General features: G+C 48.3%; 1 protein-coding gene across 1 annotated transcript in view; it reads right to left on the bottom strand.

Moving 5' to 3' along the window:
- Positions 1 to 375: 375 nt before the first annotated feature.
- NSMF (NMDA receptor synaptonuclear signaling and neuronal migration factor) overlaps positions 376 to 18,752 on the bottom strand; it is a 37,844-nt gene continuing 19,467 nt past the window's right edge. Inside the window, exons 4-14 of the mRNA XM_009698877.1 lie at positions 18,109 to 18,177; positions 13,795 to 13,847; positions 11,666 to 11,755; positions 9,874 to 9,995; positions 8,225 to 8,308; positions 7,116 to 7,149; positions 6,518 to 6,588; positions 5,300 to 5,379; positions 3,521 to 3,623; positions 3,045 to 3,120; positions 376 to 1,241 (exon numbers count right to left, since the gene is read on the bottom strand). Coding sequence (XP_009697179.1) covers positions 1,144 to 1,241; positions 3,045 to 3,120; positions 3,521 to 3,623; positions 5,300 to 5,379; positions 6,518 to 6,588; positions 7,116 to 7,149; positions 8,225 to 8,308; positions 9,874 to 9,995; positions 11,666 to 11,755; positions 13,795 to 13,847; positions 18,109 to 18,177 — 880 coding nt within the window. The 3' untranslated portion in view covers positions 376 to 1,143. The remainder of the gene's footprint in view (positions 1,242 to 3,044; positions 3,121 to 3,520; positions 3,624 to 5,299; positions 5,380 to 6,517; positions 6,589 to 7,115; positions 7,150 to 8,224; positions 8,309 to 9,873; positions 9,996 to 11,665; positions 11,756 to 13,794; positions 13,848 to 18,108; positions 18,178 to 18,752) is intronic.

The raw sequence follows: 18,752 nt of genomic DNA, 5'->3' as shown, positions 1-18,752 counted from the left end.
GGAGGGTTTCTGGTGGTTGTGTAACCGCGCTGCTCCACACGGCACACGAGAAAGACAACTCGTCTCTCAACACAGAGCAAAACACTGGCGTGAACAAGTAATTACCATGGCTATTAATTTCTAATTCATTTTTATACCATAGTGAACCTGGCGGACGTTTCTCAGCCAGGTACCATATTTCTAACCTAAAGTATTTCAGCAAAACTAAAGTCCCATAGTTTTGCAAGCAGCAAAATAGAAAGTAACAAAGTTGTGTCTAATTGGAGGAGAAATACACATTCGTGAGAGCACATACAATTAGTGCAACACAGCTACTCTGAAAGTAACGAACCAAACCAGATTAATCAATGCAGCAGACATGCAGGGTCTGCTAAGTTATGTTAAAACCATGTTTGCTGGTGATTAAATATGTCTACAGAAGATATATTACCATTTTGAATATATTTTCAAGCAGACGAAAAATACCTCATCTATTGGTTACTGGTGTGTTATTTTTAACTAATTAAATATTGGGAGGGATTTTACCCCTCTCGCTATAAAAATTGCACTTATTTTCTATTAAACAAAACAAAAAAAAGTTAGATTTCCATTCTATGTTCCAGTATATATTCACATTGAAACTGGATTGTCTTGATCTAAGCTTGCAGGAGTAGGTGTAGCAGTCCTTGCTCTCCAAGATCCCCAGGCACAGAAGGTCCCATCAGTACAAACCCCTCCTTCCTCTGTGCTCTGGTCACTTCTTCATTGTAGTGCATGGGTAATTGATTTTATTTTTTTTGTAAGAAAACCTGAGCTTCAAAAGTCTTTAAAAGGACCTGGAATCAAATCTGGCCCATTCTGACCCAAAACAGCTCAGTTCTGCAAGGAACTCCGTCCTGTCCTCATTTCACACAGCTCCTCCTGAGACACCACGGCTCTGACCCGAGGCGAGTGAGGTGTCAAACCCTTTCCCCTCCAGTCTCTCTTGACCCAGGAGACTTTCCTCTGGACACATTTCTGAGGGCTCCTTCTTCCCTCCCTTTAGCACTGCTGCCTTCTATAGGGCTTTGAAGGGCTCCCTGTGCCAATAAAAAAGTCTCTCTGCAATAAGCATGACTTCTTGGACACCGGTGATCAGCTTCCTCTTGCAAAGTCTTCTCCAGCTCATAAAATGTCATCGTAATCCAATAGTTTAGAGTGCTGGCGGGTCTTCCAGAGGCGGTAAAGGCGAAAGTCAAAGTAAGTCTCAATCATTTGCTTACCTAGGAGAAGTGAAATGAAGCAGAGGGGTTACACCCTGCAGCACAAGGGAGAGACGTGAGAGGCTGCAGCAGGAAACAAACCCCAGCCCACCGATAGGCAGGGGCACGGGAGAACCCGTCCATATGCTTCGTTTGGAAAATACCCACATTCAGCACCTACCCCGGGGCATGTGAAGGTGCTCGTGAGAAGCAAATGTCTTTTTAGATATCCTCAAACCATGAAAGGCTCCTTATAATTCCTTGGCAGGGTTTGTCCATGGGGGAGGGAGCTGAACACAAAGTCTGTCTCCAGACTTTGACCTCTCTGCACTGACCGCAGAAGCGGGGGGCCGGGGGCTGTAGAGTATCAGCCAAGAGCTCCAACAGCCTGCATGAGGTAACCTGGCATAGGGACTTCAGCAAATGACAAATCAAGAGTAAACTCATTGTAAAGATTTGTGGGAAACATTAAAAATAATTAACATTAACAGGCTGTCTCTGTCCTGCAGAGCTGTCTCTTCTCTCAGCCATGAGCTCAACAGGACACACTAATGCAAGTTCTGCACCACCGGCACCTCTGATTGAAGGCGGGGGGGTCTCACAAGGCACTCGCAGGCTGAAAGCCACACGCAGGGCTGGTGCTGGCAGCAGCGACTGCATTTGAAAACACAAGGGCAAACAACCCTGGACTCTGAGACAGGGCTCAAGGAGGGGATTTTCGCTTTTGAGGCCTGATTAAGATTAGTTTCAGATGTCTTTGCGAAGGATTAGAGAGGGTACACTATTAGCGCGTCCCAGATTGATCAAGGGGATAAATTCAGACGTATTCTTCAGCCCAGCCTCTTGAAAGATCAGCTGCTTAAATGCATGCGCACAGAACCCGCTGCCTTGCCTGCCAAGCCGCATATAAACCCAGGAATTTCCCTGCAAGTTGCTTCTCGGCACATATGTATGAACACGTATGCTGTGGGATCTATGCAAGCACTGAATAAAACTGCGTCCAAACCTCGACAGGACATGCACAGAGAACTGCACAGCACGAATGTGCTTGACTCCTGTACATTCCTATGACAGTAAGTGGGAGTTAATAACCCACCAGTGCTGATGCCAGCTGTGAGCAGCAGAGGAAGTATCCACAGTGCTTATAGCCTAATGCTGCATGCTTTCATTTTCCAAGAGAACAAAGTACCAAGGACTACAGCAAAGATAACATAACAAAGGCAAATTTAGAATACATTGCTTATGAACCTGCATCCATAATTACTTGCATTGACTAAAGAACAGGAAAAATTCTGTAGTCCCTTGAAATACCTAGGGCTTTAGGCAGAGAAAAAAAAAAAAGCGAAGCAGACTGAGGTGTAGAATGGCTCTAATGGGCAACATCCCTGATGCTTGTTGATGACACAACTCACTCGGTACTAGTGGTTTGAGTCCTGGAGGAGAGACCTCTGCACGCCTGGTTACAGAAAAGGTGCTGCTCCCACGTGCATTTCTCCCACAGGCTTCACATGCCCTAGCAGTATGACAAATCTCCCAAACTCAGTCTGGAAAGCCACCTACTATTTAGGCTACTTTGCCATTGCCAGTAGCCTGGGAGAGGGCTCTGCAGCTTCAGGCACAACAAACAGGACAGATGAAACGTGAACATGGAGGAACTGCAAGGGGAAAACCAGGTTCAGCAACTGAACTACACAAGGTGGTTACAAGCAAAATGAAGACCATGGCAGGACTTAAGGGAGCTTAAAATTGTTTTTTCAGGAAGATGCCACTGAAGGAGGCAGGCTGAATACGAAGGCGTGCATCTTTCTACAGAAAATAAATTACCTTGAGCTGATAGTTCAAGTGGAGACTCAAAGGCAACCCTATAAGGATTCATTAAGTTTTTCAGATTCTGAAATAGCTGAAAGGAAAACACATTGAGAGTTAGCAGCTGAAAACAAAGATGAACTCCAGGGCACCCAGAATTGCCCATCCTTGGTTCCCTACCTCTAGAAAACCTTCCACTCATGTCCTTTAAAACATGTAGCTCATCAGTGAATACATAAAGTGCTTTGAATGACTGTTCTCCTCAAAGGCTTCAGTATTTGTCCTGCATGTCACCTATCATTCCTCCCCTGCCCTCTGGGGAAGGCACAATCCATAGGGTGGTTTGCCCATTCACAGTCACTCATGGAGAAGATGGCAGCATGTTCCCACATAGCAGAAGAGGAAGGTTTAGACTTCACTGTGTGACTGTTGCCTCCCTGGGCCTGGTGCTACTCAGCAGACATTCCCAGAAAGGTGACCCAGGAAGCTCTTACCTTCTCCCCATTGGGGTTTCCAAGAACATAGCAGCCCATGATGTGAATGATATTTGGTTCAGGATTGACTTTACTCATCAGCCGGCTCAACCTCTTCCAGAAGCTGGAAGAAACAGGAAAAAACATAATATATACTTAAAAAAACCTCAGCCCCCCCTCCCCCGCCCAAAAAACCCTATCTCCTCATATGCATGAATAATCACAAGGATGTGTGCACACACGGCTCAGAAGGAGCCTGAGGCTTGTAGCCTGAGGAGCAAGCTGCTCAAGGAGAGCCATTGGTTCTTGAACAAGAACGGCAGGAGAAGAGCAAGGGTCTGAGGAGCAGGTCCAAGTCATGTGGCAGAGAAGGAGGAGCAGCCCATTGAGCCAAGGAAGCTTCAAGGTGAAGAGAAGGGAGCACAGTCCACCAGGAGGGCTTTTAGAATGACAGTTTTACTAAGCATCCTCTTTTTGTAGCGGTTCCCTCCCAATTTCCTCTCTGCCATTTCTGTCAACAACTGCCCTTTCTAAATATGAGTGTTATCAGTGCTCTGGGTCATTTCCAGGGCATGAAATCAGCAGAGAACAGCTGGAGAGGTTGTTCTACATAGCTAGAGAGACAACACCAAAGCAGGCTGTTCCATGTTAGCCAGTGCTTGGCACTCCTCACCAGTCAGACCCGCTTTCCACTGTGTGACTACTGACCAGACACAGTGTGCCTAAGGGAGAGGAAACACAACCACCTCCGGCCCCTGCAGTGGGTTAGAGCAGACTTCTGGTGGGCTCTAAAGCCCAGCAGTTCCTCTGTGAGGTCTGCGATCAGACTGCAGCCTACGCTTTTCTCAGAACTGCCTCCCAGGGACGTACAGGTTGGATGGAAACATTCACTTCCAAGCATCCAAGTTTTCAGCTGTGTGTACACAGCTTTCTGAAGATCCCTGAACTACTACCTTTGGACCAGCTATGCCTGGAATGTGTTCAGAAGCATGTACACACACACATGCTGAAGAATTTTATTGACAGTGTTTGTGCCAGAGCATGAGAGCGCTGAACAGATGTTGATTTTAACACTCAGTTCTCATGCCAACAGAAAGTTGTGTACGAACAGGTTGGTATACATCTTCTTCCCCACAACGAAGCACTGCTAGCCAAGTAAGTTTGAGCCAGCACAAGCAAGCAGGCAGCAGAACAGGCAAAGCCTAACTCTCTGCAAGGAGAAGCACAATTGCCTCAGCAACCCCAGCTCATAGGCTGGCACGTTAGTGAAAATCCTCCTCAGTAACATGCTGGACTTTGAGCAGGCTTTGCAGAGACAAATTCCATTTCCCCCTGCAACTAGGAGGACAGTTACCGGAGTCAGCTGTGGGGGGAACGGTTTGGATTTCTGCCACTAGTCACCTGCTTAGGAATGCTGTCTCAGCCACTTCTGAGCAAGAGAGGCACGAGGTGCATGTTCCTGTTTCTGGTCAGCAAGCCTTTGTTAGGAAATGAAATATCTTTTTTCCCACTCCCTGACTCTTTAGACAGTGTCTAGTCGAGAGAGACAGATAAAAGCATAAATCTTCTGGTGACCTGTCCTGGGGCTGCACCACCCCAGAGATGACCTCAGCTCCGTCACCTTTGCAACTCCCACTGAAGGAGCTGTAAGTTGCTCTTAGATCCCCCCTCAGCCTCCTCTTCCCCTGACCAAACCACCCCAGCTCCCTTCACCTCTCCTGCTAGGCCATGTGCTACAAATATTGAGCAAACCCAGCAGAAAAATGCTATGCAAATCCAGAACATAACACAGTTACTCACAGGATCATATCTTCCTCCTTCTCCACTTTGGCGAAAGTGGCAACTTTGTTTTTTAACAAGTATAAGTGACCAGGACCTCCCTGCAAGAGAGAGACAGACAGATGCAAACCACTTCACACAGGCCCTAAAGAAGCAAACCCTGGATCTGTTTCTTGTCCTGCACAGCCATACCCTGAAGTCCCACAAGGGAGCAGAGCAGACACGCCAGGCTAGCACGGCTGCTACACCCTCCATAGCAGACACCGCCGGAAATATTCACATATGGGGAGTGTGTTCAGGGTTGGATTCTCTGTTTTTTACTGTTATGTGCTCACCTGACTCTAGAAAGGCACAATAATAGACAAAAATCTTCATTGCGGGTGGCTGGAGAGTAAAAGGGAAGACAAGAAAGTCTCTTTCATTTGGGGATGCTAGGGGACTTGCCATCGGTGGCAGACGAGAAGCTGAGCAAAGCAGCGATAAGCAGGCAAGATGTCACTGTAGAAGAACTGGACATTGGCAGTGGCAGGCATAAAAAGACTGAGCACAGCATCAGGAAAATTAAGAGTCGCAACCTCCAGGTCAGTGTGCTGCAAACCCTGCTATTTTGCAGCATTAGGCACGCTGGAGTTCAAGTTAGGTTACCTTCCTAACTTCTCATTTCAAGGTTCTTTGTGCACAGCTGTTGGGGAAGTCCAAAGCTGACCACCCTAAGGAACAAGAGACTGGGGAAGGAAATCCCCAGCAAGCCCCAGATGCAGCAAGGCCTGAATCTGTCCGACCCACAGCTCAGCAAGCCTGTACCCTGAACCCTCTCCCACGTACCCTGGCCTCCAGCTCCAAGCCGTGCCACCTGCCAGTCTGATCCACAACACGCATCACTGTCACTGTCATAGTTTTCATAGAGTTTCAGTATAACCGTGACATTGCAAATGCTTGCTTCTTTCTCCAGGATCCTCCTTTTGAGGTCTGTGCTAATCCTGGTTTGTCTGGGTTTCCTTGAAATCTGCTGAGAAGCAGCCCAGCTCTGGACTTGGCCACACTAAGTCAGATTTTATTTCCTGCTGTCACAGCAACTTGAGACTGTTTGGTGTTTGGGGAAATAAGAAGTGAAAGCCATACACATGCAGTTACTCTAACAGAACATGACTTTGGAATATTGGTTCCTCTATGTGATTTCCCCTGCAGAGAAAGACAAATTTGTAACAAACCACCCAGCACTTAAAAACTTCCATGTACCTGGCAAAATATCAGCATCTTCCAGATTTTGCAGCCTTTCCGATAAATGTTAAGCTTCTTCTCTATTTCCTCTGCAAAGAACACATTGGAAAAGATGAACTATGGAGGAATTTAAAAATTCATCTCATTTCTTCTCACTTTAGTCCTGAAGGCAGGAGCCTGAGCTGTGAGAGGTGCTCAGCACCTACATTCCCACTGATGTCAAAGCAAACCCTTTCGCTTTCATGCTGTGGAAAGCAGGAAATCCTGTATGGTGCAGCACCAGACACTGCTCTACAGTGATCACAGCACGGTACCAGACCCTCTGTTAATGCTCCTCTCACCTACAAGCGTACAACGAACAGGTATCTTTGCTGCCCTGTGCCTCAGCTTCCCTTTCATAGGCCAGGAGCTTGGCACAGAAAATGGGCCACCAAAGAGAAGTTTCATTACTGCAGCACATCCAACAGCAGCTGACTGACTGACAGGTGTCAGTGGGGTGATAAAAACACCTTTATGAGTGGCAGCTAAGGCACAGGGCAGCAGAGTGACTTCAACATATTGATCAGTTACATTTGCAACGGGCGGGAATTAAGAAAAGGAAATAACACTGACGTACCTAGGATGTCATCAAAGGTGGCATGTTCATGGTCCTGGAAACCAAAAGAGAAAACCTATCAAGGTTCGCTGTCCCTACACCAGCTCCCAGGACATTATTGCAGTCTCTAATATTGCACACAATCCCATTCCCAGGTAAATGGATGCTCTAAGAGCACAATTATACCCACTGATGGCTTCTAGTCACATCACAGCAACTACCACCCTAAAATATGTCTCAGCAAAGAAGCTGAAGACTGAATGGTCCATGAAGGCCAAGTCCATCCAAAGGCTTGAAGATGAATCCTGCAGACAAGTCCAAAGCACATACCATCCATCAGATGTAGTCAGCATCAGCCATGCGTATTTGCCTCTTGGCCCACATTTTGTAGCCAGCCTCTGGCTTTACACGTGTCCAAGCTGGCTAATAAACAGCCACACTCCCAACACATCTGCCTCTGGCATAGCAGGGTCACTAGGACAACTGCACAACTCTCAAAGGAAGAGAGAGGCAAAGCTGAACCCTCTAGCAGCGCTGCCTGCTGCACATGGACACTTGAGTTTTCTGGCTGTCAGTCCTACTCATCCCTTTCAAATTAAAGTGATGAGGAAAAAAGAGACCCATGACTCCTTGCTGGTGTTTCAGACACCTGCTCAAGCAGGACTTCTAGCGAAAAATCAAGGTTAAATTATTGACTGACAGGGATGCACCACTGTACATAGGGTGATGGGGTTCACAGTCCACTGCAGAGCTCTGAGGTCCTGTGCATCCTAAAGATGAACATGAGGAGGAGCCCTAAGCCTGGCAACACGCAGCTCTGCTTGTGTGCTTGGGCCTGCCCTGCCTTCCCTTGTTAATCTTCCCATGCTGCCTGGCTGTGCCTGCATAGTCTGGCAGCCCACGTGTGCAATTTTCACTCCACCTTACTCTTCCACCTAGACCTGAGCCCCCACAAAGCTACCCCAGACCCCAAATCTGGGTTCAGCACACGCCCAGCCCTTCCCCACAGCATCCAAATCACAGTGTTTCAGAATCACCATAGCAGGAACTAGGGATAGGGACAAAAAAGAAAGTTCTCTGTATGAAGCCTGCTCCCACACACCCAGACATAGCAGAAGTGATATACTTACATAGAGAATGGGGATGATAGAGGGATCGTCCCTGCGGATAATTGTTGGGACATACTCTGCTTTGGGCACCTTGGAAGAAATGAGCTGGAACGGGAAAAAAGAAGTGCAACAGCATGAGGAGAAGCCAGTAGAGTCTGGACAGAAGCACAAAGGTCACGATAACAGTGCCCTATTCAGTTGCTCTCAGGTGTTACAGAGCACCCCCATGTGTCACAGTCTCCTCGGCCCCCAACAAACAAGCTCTGCCTCAAAGGCAGGACTGAGTCCGAGGTAACAGTCTGTAAAAGGGAGACCAGTGTGCACAGAGGATGAAGAAGCTTGTGTGTCACCACGAATAGCTGTATCCCAGCAAAGATCACTTCTGTACAGCCTTCTTCCGTGGGAGGGTCTGTGGTTCTGGCTGTCAGAGGATTGTTCAAAGTGGCAGGCGTAGCTGGCTGGCGATGGGACGGCTGCATGCCTGAACAGGAACCAGCCAAGGAATGAAATGGCATCAAGGCAGAAGTAGGCACACAGCCATAGGATGTCAGGCAGATGCAGGCTGCCTGGAAACTCTGGATGAAGCTTCAGCTGGCTCCATCAGCATGAGAGCCTGAGAGGAGAGGCCTGCCCTCAGCACAAGCCAAAGGGCTATGGGAACATGGGGAATTTGACTGTGCTGTGATTTCAGGCACCTCTGCTCATCGCTGTGAGAGTGGAGCAGGCAGTGGTGCTGGTGGGCTTGTAAATACAGCCTGGGTTCCAGCTTGGGCTGGCTTCAAAGCCCTCCCTCCTGACAGGCAGCACATCACTGCTTCAGCCATGTGAATGTAAAGTTCCTGAAAAGGCACAATATAGAGTCCGGGGATGGACAATCATCACATACACCACCTGGGGAGACACAGTGGAGGTGTTGAGGGCTGAACCAACCCAAGTATTGGGTCCCTAGTGTTTGGGTCTCACCTGGCCACTTTGCCCTGAAGGTGCTTTAGGGATAAGTCTGCACAGACAGCCTGGGAACATACATAAAAGCAGACTGTCTCCATGTCCTTCACTCTTCCCAAGTCTTAGCAGGACCCATTCAAACACAGTACCGCTGTGCTGGACTGGCAATGCTGCCCTGAGAACGAGCTGGAAGTTTGAGATCTCATTTTGCCCCAGTTCTTGTGCATGTGGCCAAAGGAGGGATGCGTCAGAACCTGGTCCTGTCTGCCAAACTCCACAGAGCGGAGCAGGGGGAGCAGAGGGGGAAGTCTAGCATCAAGGAATGATAAAAGAGCAGAAAGCATCTCAAGGGATGACATACAGCTCCAAAGCAAATCAGGCAAGTCACAACAGGAGGGAGGGACTGCTGAGACTGTAGACTCGGGTCTCTATTGCCAGAGTTACGAGACTCAGGCTAACTTGGTTCGGTGGTGGTGACAGTCCTGCTCTGATTTGGGGTTGGACAGGTCCTTCCACTTCTAGTTTTCTTTCAACACATTATCCCCAGCAATAATAGATGCTGAATACTGTGTCACATCTTGGCTGATCTCTGAGTGACCCCCATACACACCTAAAGAGTTGCCTATACAAAAGTCTTGCCTCTTCCGGTGAAGATCTTAAACTAGCAGCTCTGAAAGGACAAACAAACTGGCATAGATACAGGTAGCTGAGTTGGAAACCCTCACCATTATTTTTGGTGGAATAAAGTCTTCTCCGTCACATGCCATGGCTTCAAGTTCCTTTTCTGCTTCCCAGTTCAAGTCAAAGTCACCATCCAAAGTGCCGCAGGAATCCTGAAGGTCATGGCCTGCCAGAACACAGTATGCATTACAAGGGCAGAACAGCTTGCCTTCCCCACTTGACCCTGTCTGGCAGCTACCTTGCAAGAGGTACCACAAGCCATCAGACTTGTGCCCTCTTTTCCTCCACAGAGAGACAGACACCACACTTTGGGGCTGGCATCTCTAAACAGACAAACACTTAACGAATGAAGAGTGCACACACAGAGCCCAATACCACATATCACATAACTTTTCATCACTCTCACAGTCGCCAAGTTTAGCTTTCAAATGCTAATTCACAACAGTCACCCTGTCATTTCAGAAATGGAGGAGGAGACAGAACGCAGTCAGACTCTCTACACTTTGACATTGCCAAGCTGATGAGCAAAAGTCTAAAGACTTCAAAGCTGGTCTCCTTGTAATAATTACTGCTCTGACTACATCTTCTGAGTGATTATGAAGAAACTCTGCCTTGTTGGTCAAACTGATCCTGGCAGAGAAGTCCCAGAGCGTGAGGACAGCCGTAGCAAACACAATAGTATTGCAACAGTATACTTGAATTTGCTCTTCAAATTGACCTTACCTGTTGGCCTTCAATGCCTCCTGGGGAAAAAAACATCTGGAAGGAATATAATTGACCATTAAAGGTTAAAAATAGAGATGGTTCCCTGAAGGCAGGGACTGAGGAAAGAGAACCAAGACGCCTCTATTTGTGCCTTTTGGGATGTCCGAGTGTCACTGAGCAGTGCCTGGAGCCTGTCTGAACCATGTCTTTTCCATTCGCCTCTGAGTTAGCTGAGGGGGTGGGGAGGAATCAGACTGCAAAGGAACAATCGGGTCATGTTTTGAACCTGGCCTTTCACACATCTCCCCCTACACCCTGGTACGGTGTCTTCCACAGCTAGGAGGGCTGGATCTCACGCTTACCTGGTAGGTCAGTTCATTTCATTAGTGAAATTCATTTACAATACAACCCATTTCAACATGGGCAAACTCATATCCACCAAGTCCCTTGCCTACAGGATTTCAATAAAATCTGGGTAAAACAGCCATTCCCTTTATAAAAAGACAGTGGGAAGATGCTGGCATTTCCTCCCGTAAATTAACACAATAGCATCTCAGTCCCCACAAGCAGCACATCACAGCATTACTGGGGATTCCCAGAGGAATTCCTGGCAGCCCAAATGAAGATCAGATTGCCCCAAGCTATCATCTGTGCAGCCAGCATGGCCAGGAAATCAAAGCTACATCTCATGGAGCACTGCAGCTGCGCTCTTGAGCTATTCCAGCCTAGGAAAGAGCTCAGAAGGGGCTCTTGCACGGGAAGCCAGGCAGGTTAGCCCCAACATGGTGAATGTAGCCTTGGACTGGTGTGCTTCCAGGTAGGCTGTTTTGGTTCCAAGCGAATAAGGGATGATGGGAACAGAGGGCTCTAAGACAGCTGTACTGCTGGGTATCCTTTGGCAACCGCACAATAACATGAGGTTAGATGTGTTGTGCTCTACTACAAATAAATATAGGTACACACAGATGAACAGGTGCATATACCTGGAGTGTTCTTTGCTCAGATCTCATGAAACTAAAGGATCACAGATGGGACAAAAGGGCAGAGAGGAGCTACTCCAGTGGGACTCCAGTCAACACCTCAGCTGGAGGGTTTGTCCACAGGAGGAAGCTCAAAGGACTCAGAACTCACTTTCTCGAGAGTCATGGAAGGAATCAGCTTTGATGGGAGTCGGGTCACTCCAGGACCTGCTGAAGCTCCTCTCACGCCGTTCGGCAAATGCTAGGACAAAACCAAAGCACGACATTAACAGACTCCAAAGCCACCTCTGTTGCTGCCAGCAAAACAAATCATCCAGTAGATTTCCACCAAAGCCACACATCACAGACTCCCCTGTGCTTGTTCTTCCACTTGCCAAACGTGAGTCCTTTCCATACAGCAAACAAGGGTTTGTATCTTCCAGACAGCAGAAGACAAAGTGCCCACTTTCTGAGCCAGACCATTACAGGGTACGTAACACAGAAAAAGGAGGACGCTTGATGGTCTCTCCTTAAATGCACAGGGTTCAAACCTCAATTTAATCAAGGCTATTCCAGTGTCCCAGTGTAAACACTCTGACTCAAAGGCCTCACAGACAGATGTACTCAACAGCTAATGACACATGCACAATCAGAAGGCGGCAGTAGTTCTCCAGTCAGTTCTCCCTTCATCTTCTAGTCACATCCCAATCAGAGCTGGACCAAACAGAGGGGGGGCCTCTGGAAAGCTCATGCTTTCTAAATTTTGTTGCAAAAGAGGAAAACTTTCAGGTTTTGCTTGCCTGCACTCTTGTGAGCACTCCCCCCCCAGGCTTTTTTTTTTTTTTTCCTCTCTCTCTCCAAGGGGCATTATATTGTTTGTACCAGCACTTCCCAAGTAGAATCCAGGGAGCTTGGCCCAGCTGGCTGCTCCACAGGCAAATTCCTGGGAACTGCCAACTACAATGTCTGACTTGGCAAGCCCCTGTGAGAGCCATTACGCCTAGATTAACAGCCACTTATAGCCACTAATACCTATTTCTGGTAGCAGACAGAGCAAGTTTGCTGCAGTGTATCTAGTAACAGCATCTCATGTCAGCAGCACAGAAATTCACTGCAGATCTGCATTACAAGAGCTGAGAAGCAACCTGTCCTCTGCTGCAGCATGTTCAAGTGTGGGTATCCAGGGAGACAAATCACATAGTAAGTTCTTCAGGTGATCTCCATCCTCAGCTTTCGTTTAAAAACCAGGCATTTAGCTATTGTGCACATGAAGAAAGCTTTGAAAACATGACCCGAGAGTTACCAAGGCAGAGAGGCATGCCTGACCTTCCAGACAGCTCTAGGGGGAGGTGAGCCCTGTTCATTTCAGGCAGTGCTAACTCAGATGCCAATAAAGACACTTTAAAGGGCAATGCTCTTGGCTGTTGACTTCCCACAGCATATGAGAAAGGGGAGGAAAGAATGCAAATGCTTTGCTGTGGGCAGTCTGTACGTGATGCCTGGCCAGGAGGTGGGAAGAACAAGCTGTTTCCTCTTCTGGAGCAATCCTCAGCTCTCTGGAGCCGGTTACACCATTCTCAGCCCATTTCACAGTGATAAGGGAGCTGCCCCAACCAAGTTATGGAGGAGTGTTGCCTTCCTCAGGGAAAAGGAACTGCTGTTTCCCAGACCTAAGAGGTGATTTCTTCCCCAGTGAGGCATAACTCTCCCTCATTTCCCCCTTGCTCCAACCTCTTCCCTGTTCCTCTTCTTTCTCCCCTTCACTGTCCTCTCAGCTCCCACCAGGCAACTTCACCCCAGGTCCTGCTGCAGAGATGGCGGTGGGACAGGGGAGGGGAAAAGAGAAAGGCACCAGTCCGCCTGGCTCATGAAGCACCGACTGTCCCCAGGGAGCCACACCTGGTACACAGCGTCAGTAAGAGGACAGGCAGCCCTCGCCATCTCCGCTGAACTCTCAGCTCTGGTTCTTCTCACATCTACACCGGTGATCACCAAAAACCACATACACATGTGACAAGGACACTGCAGCTCTCCTTCCACTCCTTGCACTGAGGCCACAGAGATCTCCCATGGTCAAGGCAGAGGGTCCTCAGAAATAGCTTACAGGCTGCTGGCAGACATCCGTGTGTCCTGGAGACTTGCAACAACCTGGCCTTCTTTCTTGTAGGCTAAAATGGCATCAGCAGATCAAATCCTTTCTCTGGCCCAGTGCTAGGTCCCTTCTACCTGCATCTGCACGCAACACTGGGACAGGAGGAACCCTTTGGCACAAACCCCAGCTCCTCACAGGTGCTCACTTACTTTGTGCTTTAACCCTTCGGCTCCCCACCATCCGGAGGTGCTTCCGAAAATTCCTGAAAGAAAGGCCAAACGCAACCTCTGAGAAAGGTAATACAAAGCAATACCTGTGTCCAGCAGGACTGAAAAAATTGAGGAAATAAAATAAAATTGGGAAGACAGTGTATTTCCTTCTAGGCATTCAAAAGCTGGAGACCAGGATGCCAGCCTGCACCTATTCAGTGCTCTGGGGACAGTTATGTTTGTCAAGAGTGTGGATGTTTCTTCTGAACTACCTGGGCTGGTGGTATGGGGCAAGTGAGGTCCTACATGGCAGTCTCCTCCTCACGGCCTGCTTTCACTTTCCTATGACTAAGGCACACCTGTGCTGTAACTTTGCTGAAGACACTGCCCATGCTGGCAATGCTCCCGCTTCTCCTGGTAAAGAGCAGGAACTGCTCCCCTCTCTTCTTTCTTCCACACATGGTTCAGTGTGGAAAGCGGGCTGCCCAGGCTCTGCCCTACTAGGCAGCATGCACACACCATGCTCATGGCTGTGCTCATTCCCAAACACATTCACAGCAGCTGCTCAAATCCCACCCGTGCTGTTAGCAACCATGCAGTCCCTACTGCTCTCCAGGGCAAAGAGCTGGCAAAGACTGAAGCGGCTTCTTCCTTCTCGGATAGCACCGTTCAGCAAGGCTGACTGTCCTCATGGGCCTGCTCTCTGCTAATGCTGCCTGCCTAATCATGTGCTTCCCTGCCCAAGGGCCCACAGGCAGAGATCAGTGGGGCTGCAGAGTACACAGCTGCAGGGGAAAGTCCACCAGAGGGTAACCCTTGGGGAGCAGCTACACCCCACAGTCCGGTCTGTGTGAAAACAGACAGTCCTGGCCACTCCTGAGAGACCATGGCACAGGGAGTCTTTGTCCAGCCCCTCCGAGTGCAAGGGACCTGTTTCCCTTAGTTTCTCATCACTCACCTAGAGAGGAACCAAACAGGACACCAGAAGAGACACAGGGAAGAAGCAGCACATGGACTATCAAAGAAAAGCCTCACCCCTCTGTGAACGCTACTTAGTCAGGGTGACTTCACCCTGCAGTGCAGCCCCCGTGGTCCCCAGGGATGTCAGTGAGCCTGTGTACCAGCAGCCTGCATGGAGCAGGGGAGCATTCCTATGTTCCCTTCTGCCCCACCAACAAACACTGCAGACATCAAGCAAAAGAGACTGCTGCTCGTGAAATGGGTAAAGTGACAAGTCGTCTGGCTCACATACAGGTTAGTGGGATGAGTAAGGACATGTTACAACCATGCAGATGCTTTAGCAAACTAACTGGACTAGACGACACTTCCAGCACTGACACGAAGTTGTTCAGAGAAAGTCAGATATGTCTACTCCTATACAGAGAGATCAAGGCAAACACAGCCCTTGTGGGCTGCACCTTCTGCACTGTGCCCCACTTTGGCCTTGGATCCCATGTTGTCATCAGGATCTAAATTCAGCAGCTCAAGAAGGAAAACTAGCAGCTGGGTAGTGAAGCTGGGAGCAACATTATTCCATGACAAATTTCCATCTGCACTTGGGCTATTAATGTTATTTTACAAAGACTTATTTTAGCTGTACTTGGGTACACGAAGATTCACTGCTGTGGATCAGACAGCTGCCCCTTTTAGACAAGTAACTAAACCAATTCATTTCACCAACACATGCTGAACTGGCTCTATGTACAAAGCCTTCTGGGGTGCATGATGACCGATAACATGGGCTGTCTTACTGCGCATTAGATTCAAATCCAAATAAATACAACATTTTAAGGGATCCATGGTCATTTTTTACACAGAAAGGTCTTAGGCATATGTTGTAACTCATCAGAATGAAAATCTTTATGGTCCATCCTGAGACCAACCTCACACCAGACACTGAGCACCAATGTTAATTGCCAAGGCCACTGTTACGTCCTTTGGGCTTTTGACATTTTGGAATAAAATCCATTTTTCTGTTAAATACTCAGTTGTCCTCTCTGCAGAGGAGCTTCTTCAGACCCTGGGGAGAAGGTGGGTAAAGCACTCTTTGCCATAGAAGAGTGCTGCTCCCAGCTGCTTGGACAGCTTGGTCTCTCCCATGAGTGCGGGTCAAGGGCAGCTGCCTAGATACGTCTCCTAAATACTGCTGAGAGCAGCTCCCGGGAGAATCCAGCTGCTCAAGGTTAACCATCGCACTAAACGCACGGAGAACAGGACAAAGGCCTTTTTTTCCCCCTCCTCATCTCTTCTAGAAAGCAAGCACTTCATAAAGGAGGTGCAAGCCTGGGGCTGCCTCTTAATGTGGGCATCCTGTGGGCATCTAGATCCTTCTGAGGGCTTTTTGCAGGTGTTTTGGTCCTCAGGCTCCTCTGTGCTTGCACGTTAGCATGAAAGGACTGGCACAGCATCCCCAGGGGAGCCACAATCTGCTCTGTGAGCAGCGGGGCTACATAAACCTGCCCAGTCTTCCTGCCTGGCTCCTGCAATTGCACCCAGAAAACCCAGGGTTATTTGATCACTAGCAAGATCTCTTCACCCACCAAAATTCAACAAGCATCCCTCAAGTTACAGTGATAAAAACTCCTTATTACTCCCTTTCCTGAACAATCCTCCTCCTGACAGACTCTAGCTTGCCACATGGTCTGCATGACCCTATGCCACCTCCATGGTGTCCACCCCAGCATCAAAGGGTCTCCAAGACACAGCAGCCCCACTCCACACCCTCTGCAGCTCTGCCTGCGGCAGTTCATTCGCACTCTGCAGAGAAGCCTTTGTATTACCTGAACAGAGGCCGGCGACGGAATTACTGACATACATCAATACTCTGCAAAACTCCCGACAGCACCTCTCACGTTCTCCTCCACAACTCCTCCTTGCAGCAGCCACAAGGTTCAGCAAACCACTGGGCATCACCAACTCTTGAGGCAACATCCACTGCATGCCATGCCACACAAACAGCCTCCCTGTGCACCAGACACACAGGGCCAAGCACTGAAGGGGCTGTGCAGTAACAACTGTGCTTGCGAAACACTCGAGGCCACGAAGGGCTGCACAACAAGCATCCAAAACTGTGGTGGGGCTGGGGTCCTCCTCACTCCCTGGAGAAGAGTGCTGAACACTAACTGCCAGCAATCCTTACAGCTGGACAGGGTCTGCTTGCATGGCACAGCCAAAACCCATCATTGCTATCTTATCTCCTCTTTTATTACAAGATAAATGCAGATGGGCTCCCCCTGTACAATCCTGCCTAGACCTTCGGTGTCCACAGGAGGTGAAGGGACATGCTGTCCACTCAACACAAGGATGACGTGAATCCATCCTCTATCCTGACTACACAGCATCACTGAGGTACACGACTCCTACTCCTGTACTCACAAGCCACATGAACAAGCCATTTTATAACAAAGACTTGCCTCTGTCTAACAAATTCTGAGAAATCTCTTTCTTTTTAAAGATACACTGTCTGTTTATTTACAGCATCTTTAGTTTTGATTCTTATTTCTCTTCGTTATTGATGAAAAAAACCACCCTCCTTAAGTTGCTAAAAAAAAAATAATCTTCCTGGCAATTTCCCAGTTAAGAAAACCCAATGTTTTTCTCCCACTTTGTTTTGAACAGTGCTGAAGTGATCACGGCAGTTTTTAACCAATGACACAACTGCTGGGTTATCTTTCTTAGTAGCCTGCCAAAATACACGAGCCTTGGCAGATTTAGAAACACTGAGCAGTTCCAATTACCACAGTGGCTAAGTGATGTGTCCTGGGAAGCCAGTAGAGGGAAACCAGGGCCCTTCTGTAATACCCATACAAGGAATCAGTCCCCATCCCCTTTTCTTTCCTTTCTGTTCTTTAAAAAACAGATTAAAAAGAATAGACTTCTGGTCACTAGAGATGTTGATTTTGCCTAGGTCTCAGATTTTTGAGGTGCATTTGTAGATGCAGCAACAGTACATAAAAGTATTCAGCTAACCTCAAACAAATTCCAAGTACTTGAGAGAAGGCTGGGGAAATTGCATCTTTACTTTTTTTTATATATATTCTATATTTTTCTGCCTGAGACACAGATCCTGTGTGTTGTATTTGGAAGCTTAAAAGAAACTTGACAGTGTTCCCTTAAGAAGATGGAGATCAGCTATCTTGACCACTACAGCATCATTCACCTCCACATTTCCAACACAGCCACCGCTCCTGTCCCTACGAACAGCAACACAGACAGGGACAACCACGTTCAACGTCATCAAGCGCCACTAATGACACCCGAAGGGCCCATGCAACACCAGGCAAGGTTACAGCTACGGGAGAAAACAGGCCCTACCTCTGTATAACAGCTGCAGAATCATTCTCTCGTTTCCGTCTCTTCCTCTCTGCGTAGCCCCTGAACGCCCTGGGAAACCATTTTAAGCCATTAACCAACTACAGAGCTTTGAACTGGAGAGGACACGAAACACAGACAGGAAAGCTCTCACCAGACAACAGAGAGAGATTAGGCTGACCAAGGAAGACAGCCAGCCCTTGCAGGACTGCGTGCGAGTCAGGGGCCAGGCAAAAGACTCACCAAACCAAAGGTCCTCACTCTCTAGGGGAGGTGGCTGGACAAGTACTTGTTCCTAAAGCAAACATAAGAGTGGCCAGAGCAGGGCCCACAGAATGGGGTGAGCAGCCATCATCCCTGCTACGGAGGAACGGACCTAGGAGACTGCAGACACAAAACCTCTGTACACCAGGATCAAGAGGGACAAAAGCATGCTAGCAACTGTAGTCTCCGTTTCGAAGATGAGGATGGTTGCAGTGTGATCCACGTAGGCCTACAACTTGTAGCCATCTAACCTCTTGCCAGCTGACAAACAGCCCTAGCATAGGGAAAGCACAAGTGAATACGATGGACAGGAGAGGAGAGGAGAGTTTATCCAGGACACCAATAGACAAGGAAATAAAAAAATGAAGATTATACTTACGAGA

This window comes from Cariama cristata, unplaced genomic scaffold (genome assembly GCF_000690535.1).
Source record: "Cariama cristata isolate BGI_N322 unplaced genomic scaffold, ASM69053v1 scaffold6360, whole genome shotgun sequence".
Lineage (NCBI taxonomy): Eukaryota > Metazoa > Chordata > Aves > Cariamiformes > Cariamidae > Cariama > Cariama cristata.
Note: the sequence above shows the minus strand (reverse complement) of the source record. Positions and strands in the feature narration are given on the sequence as shown.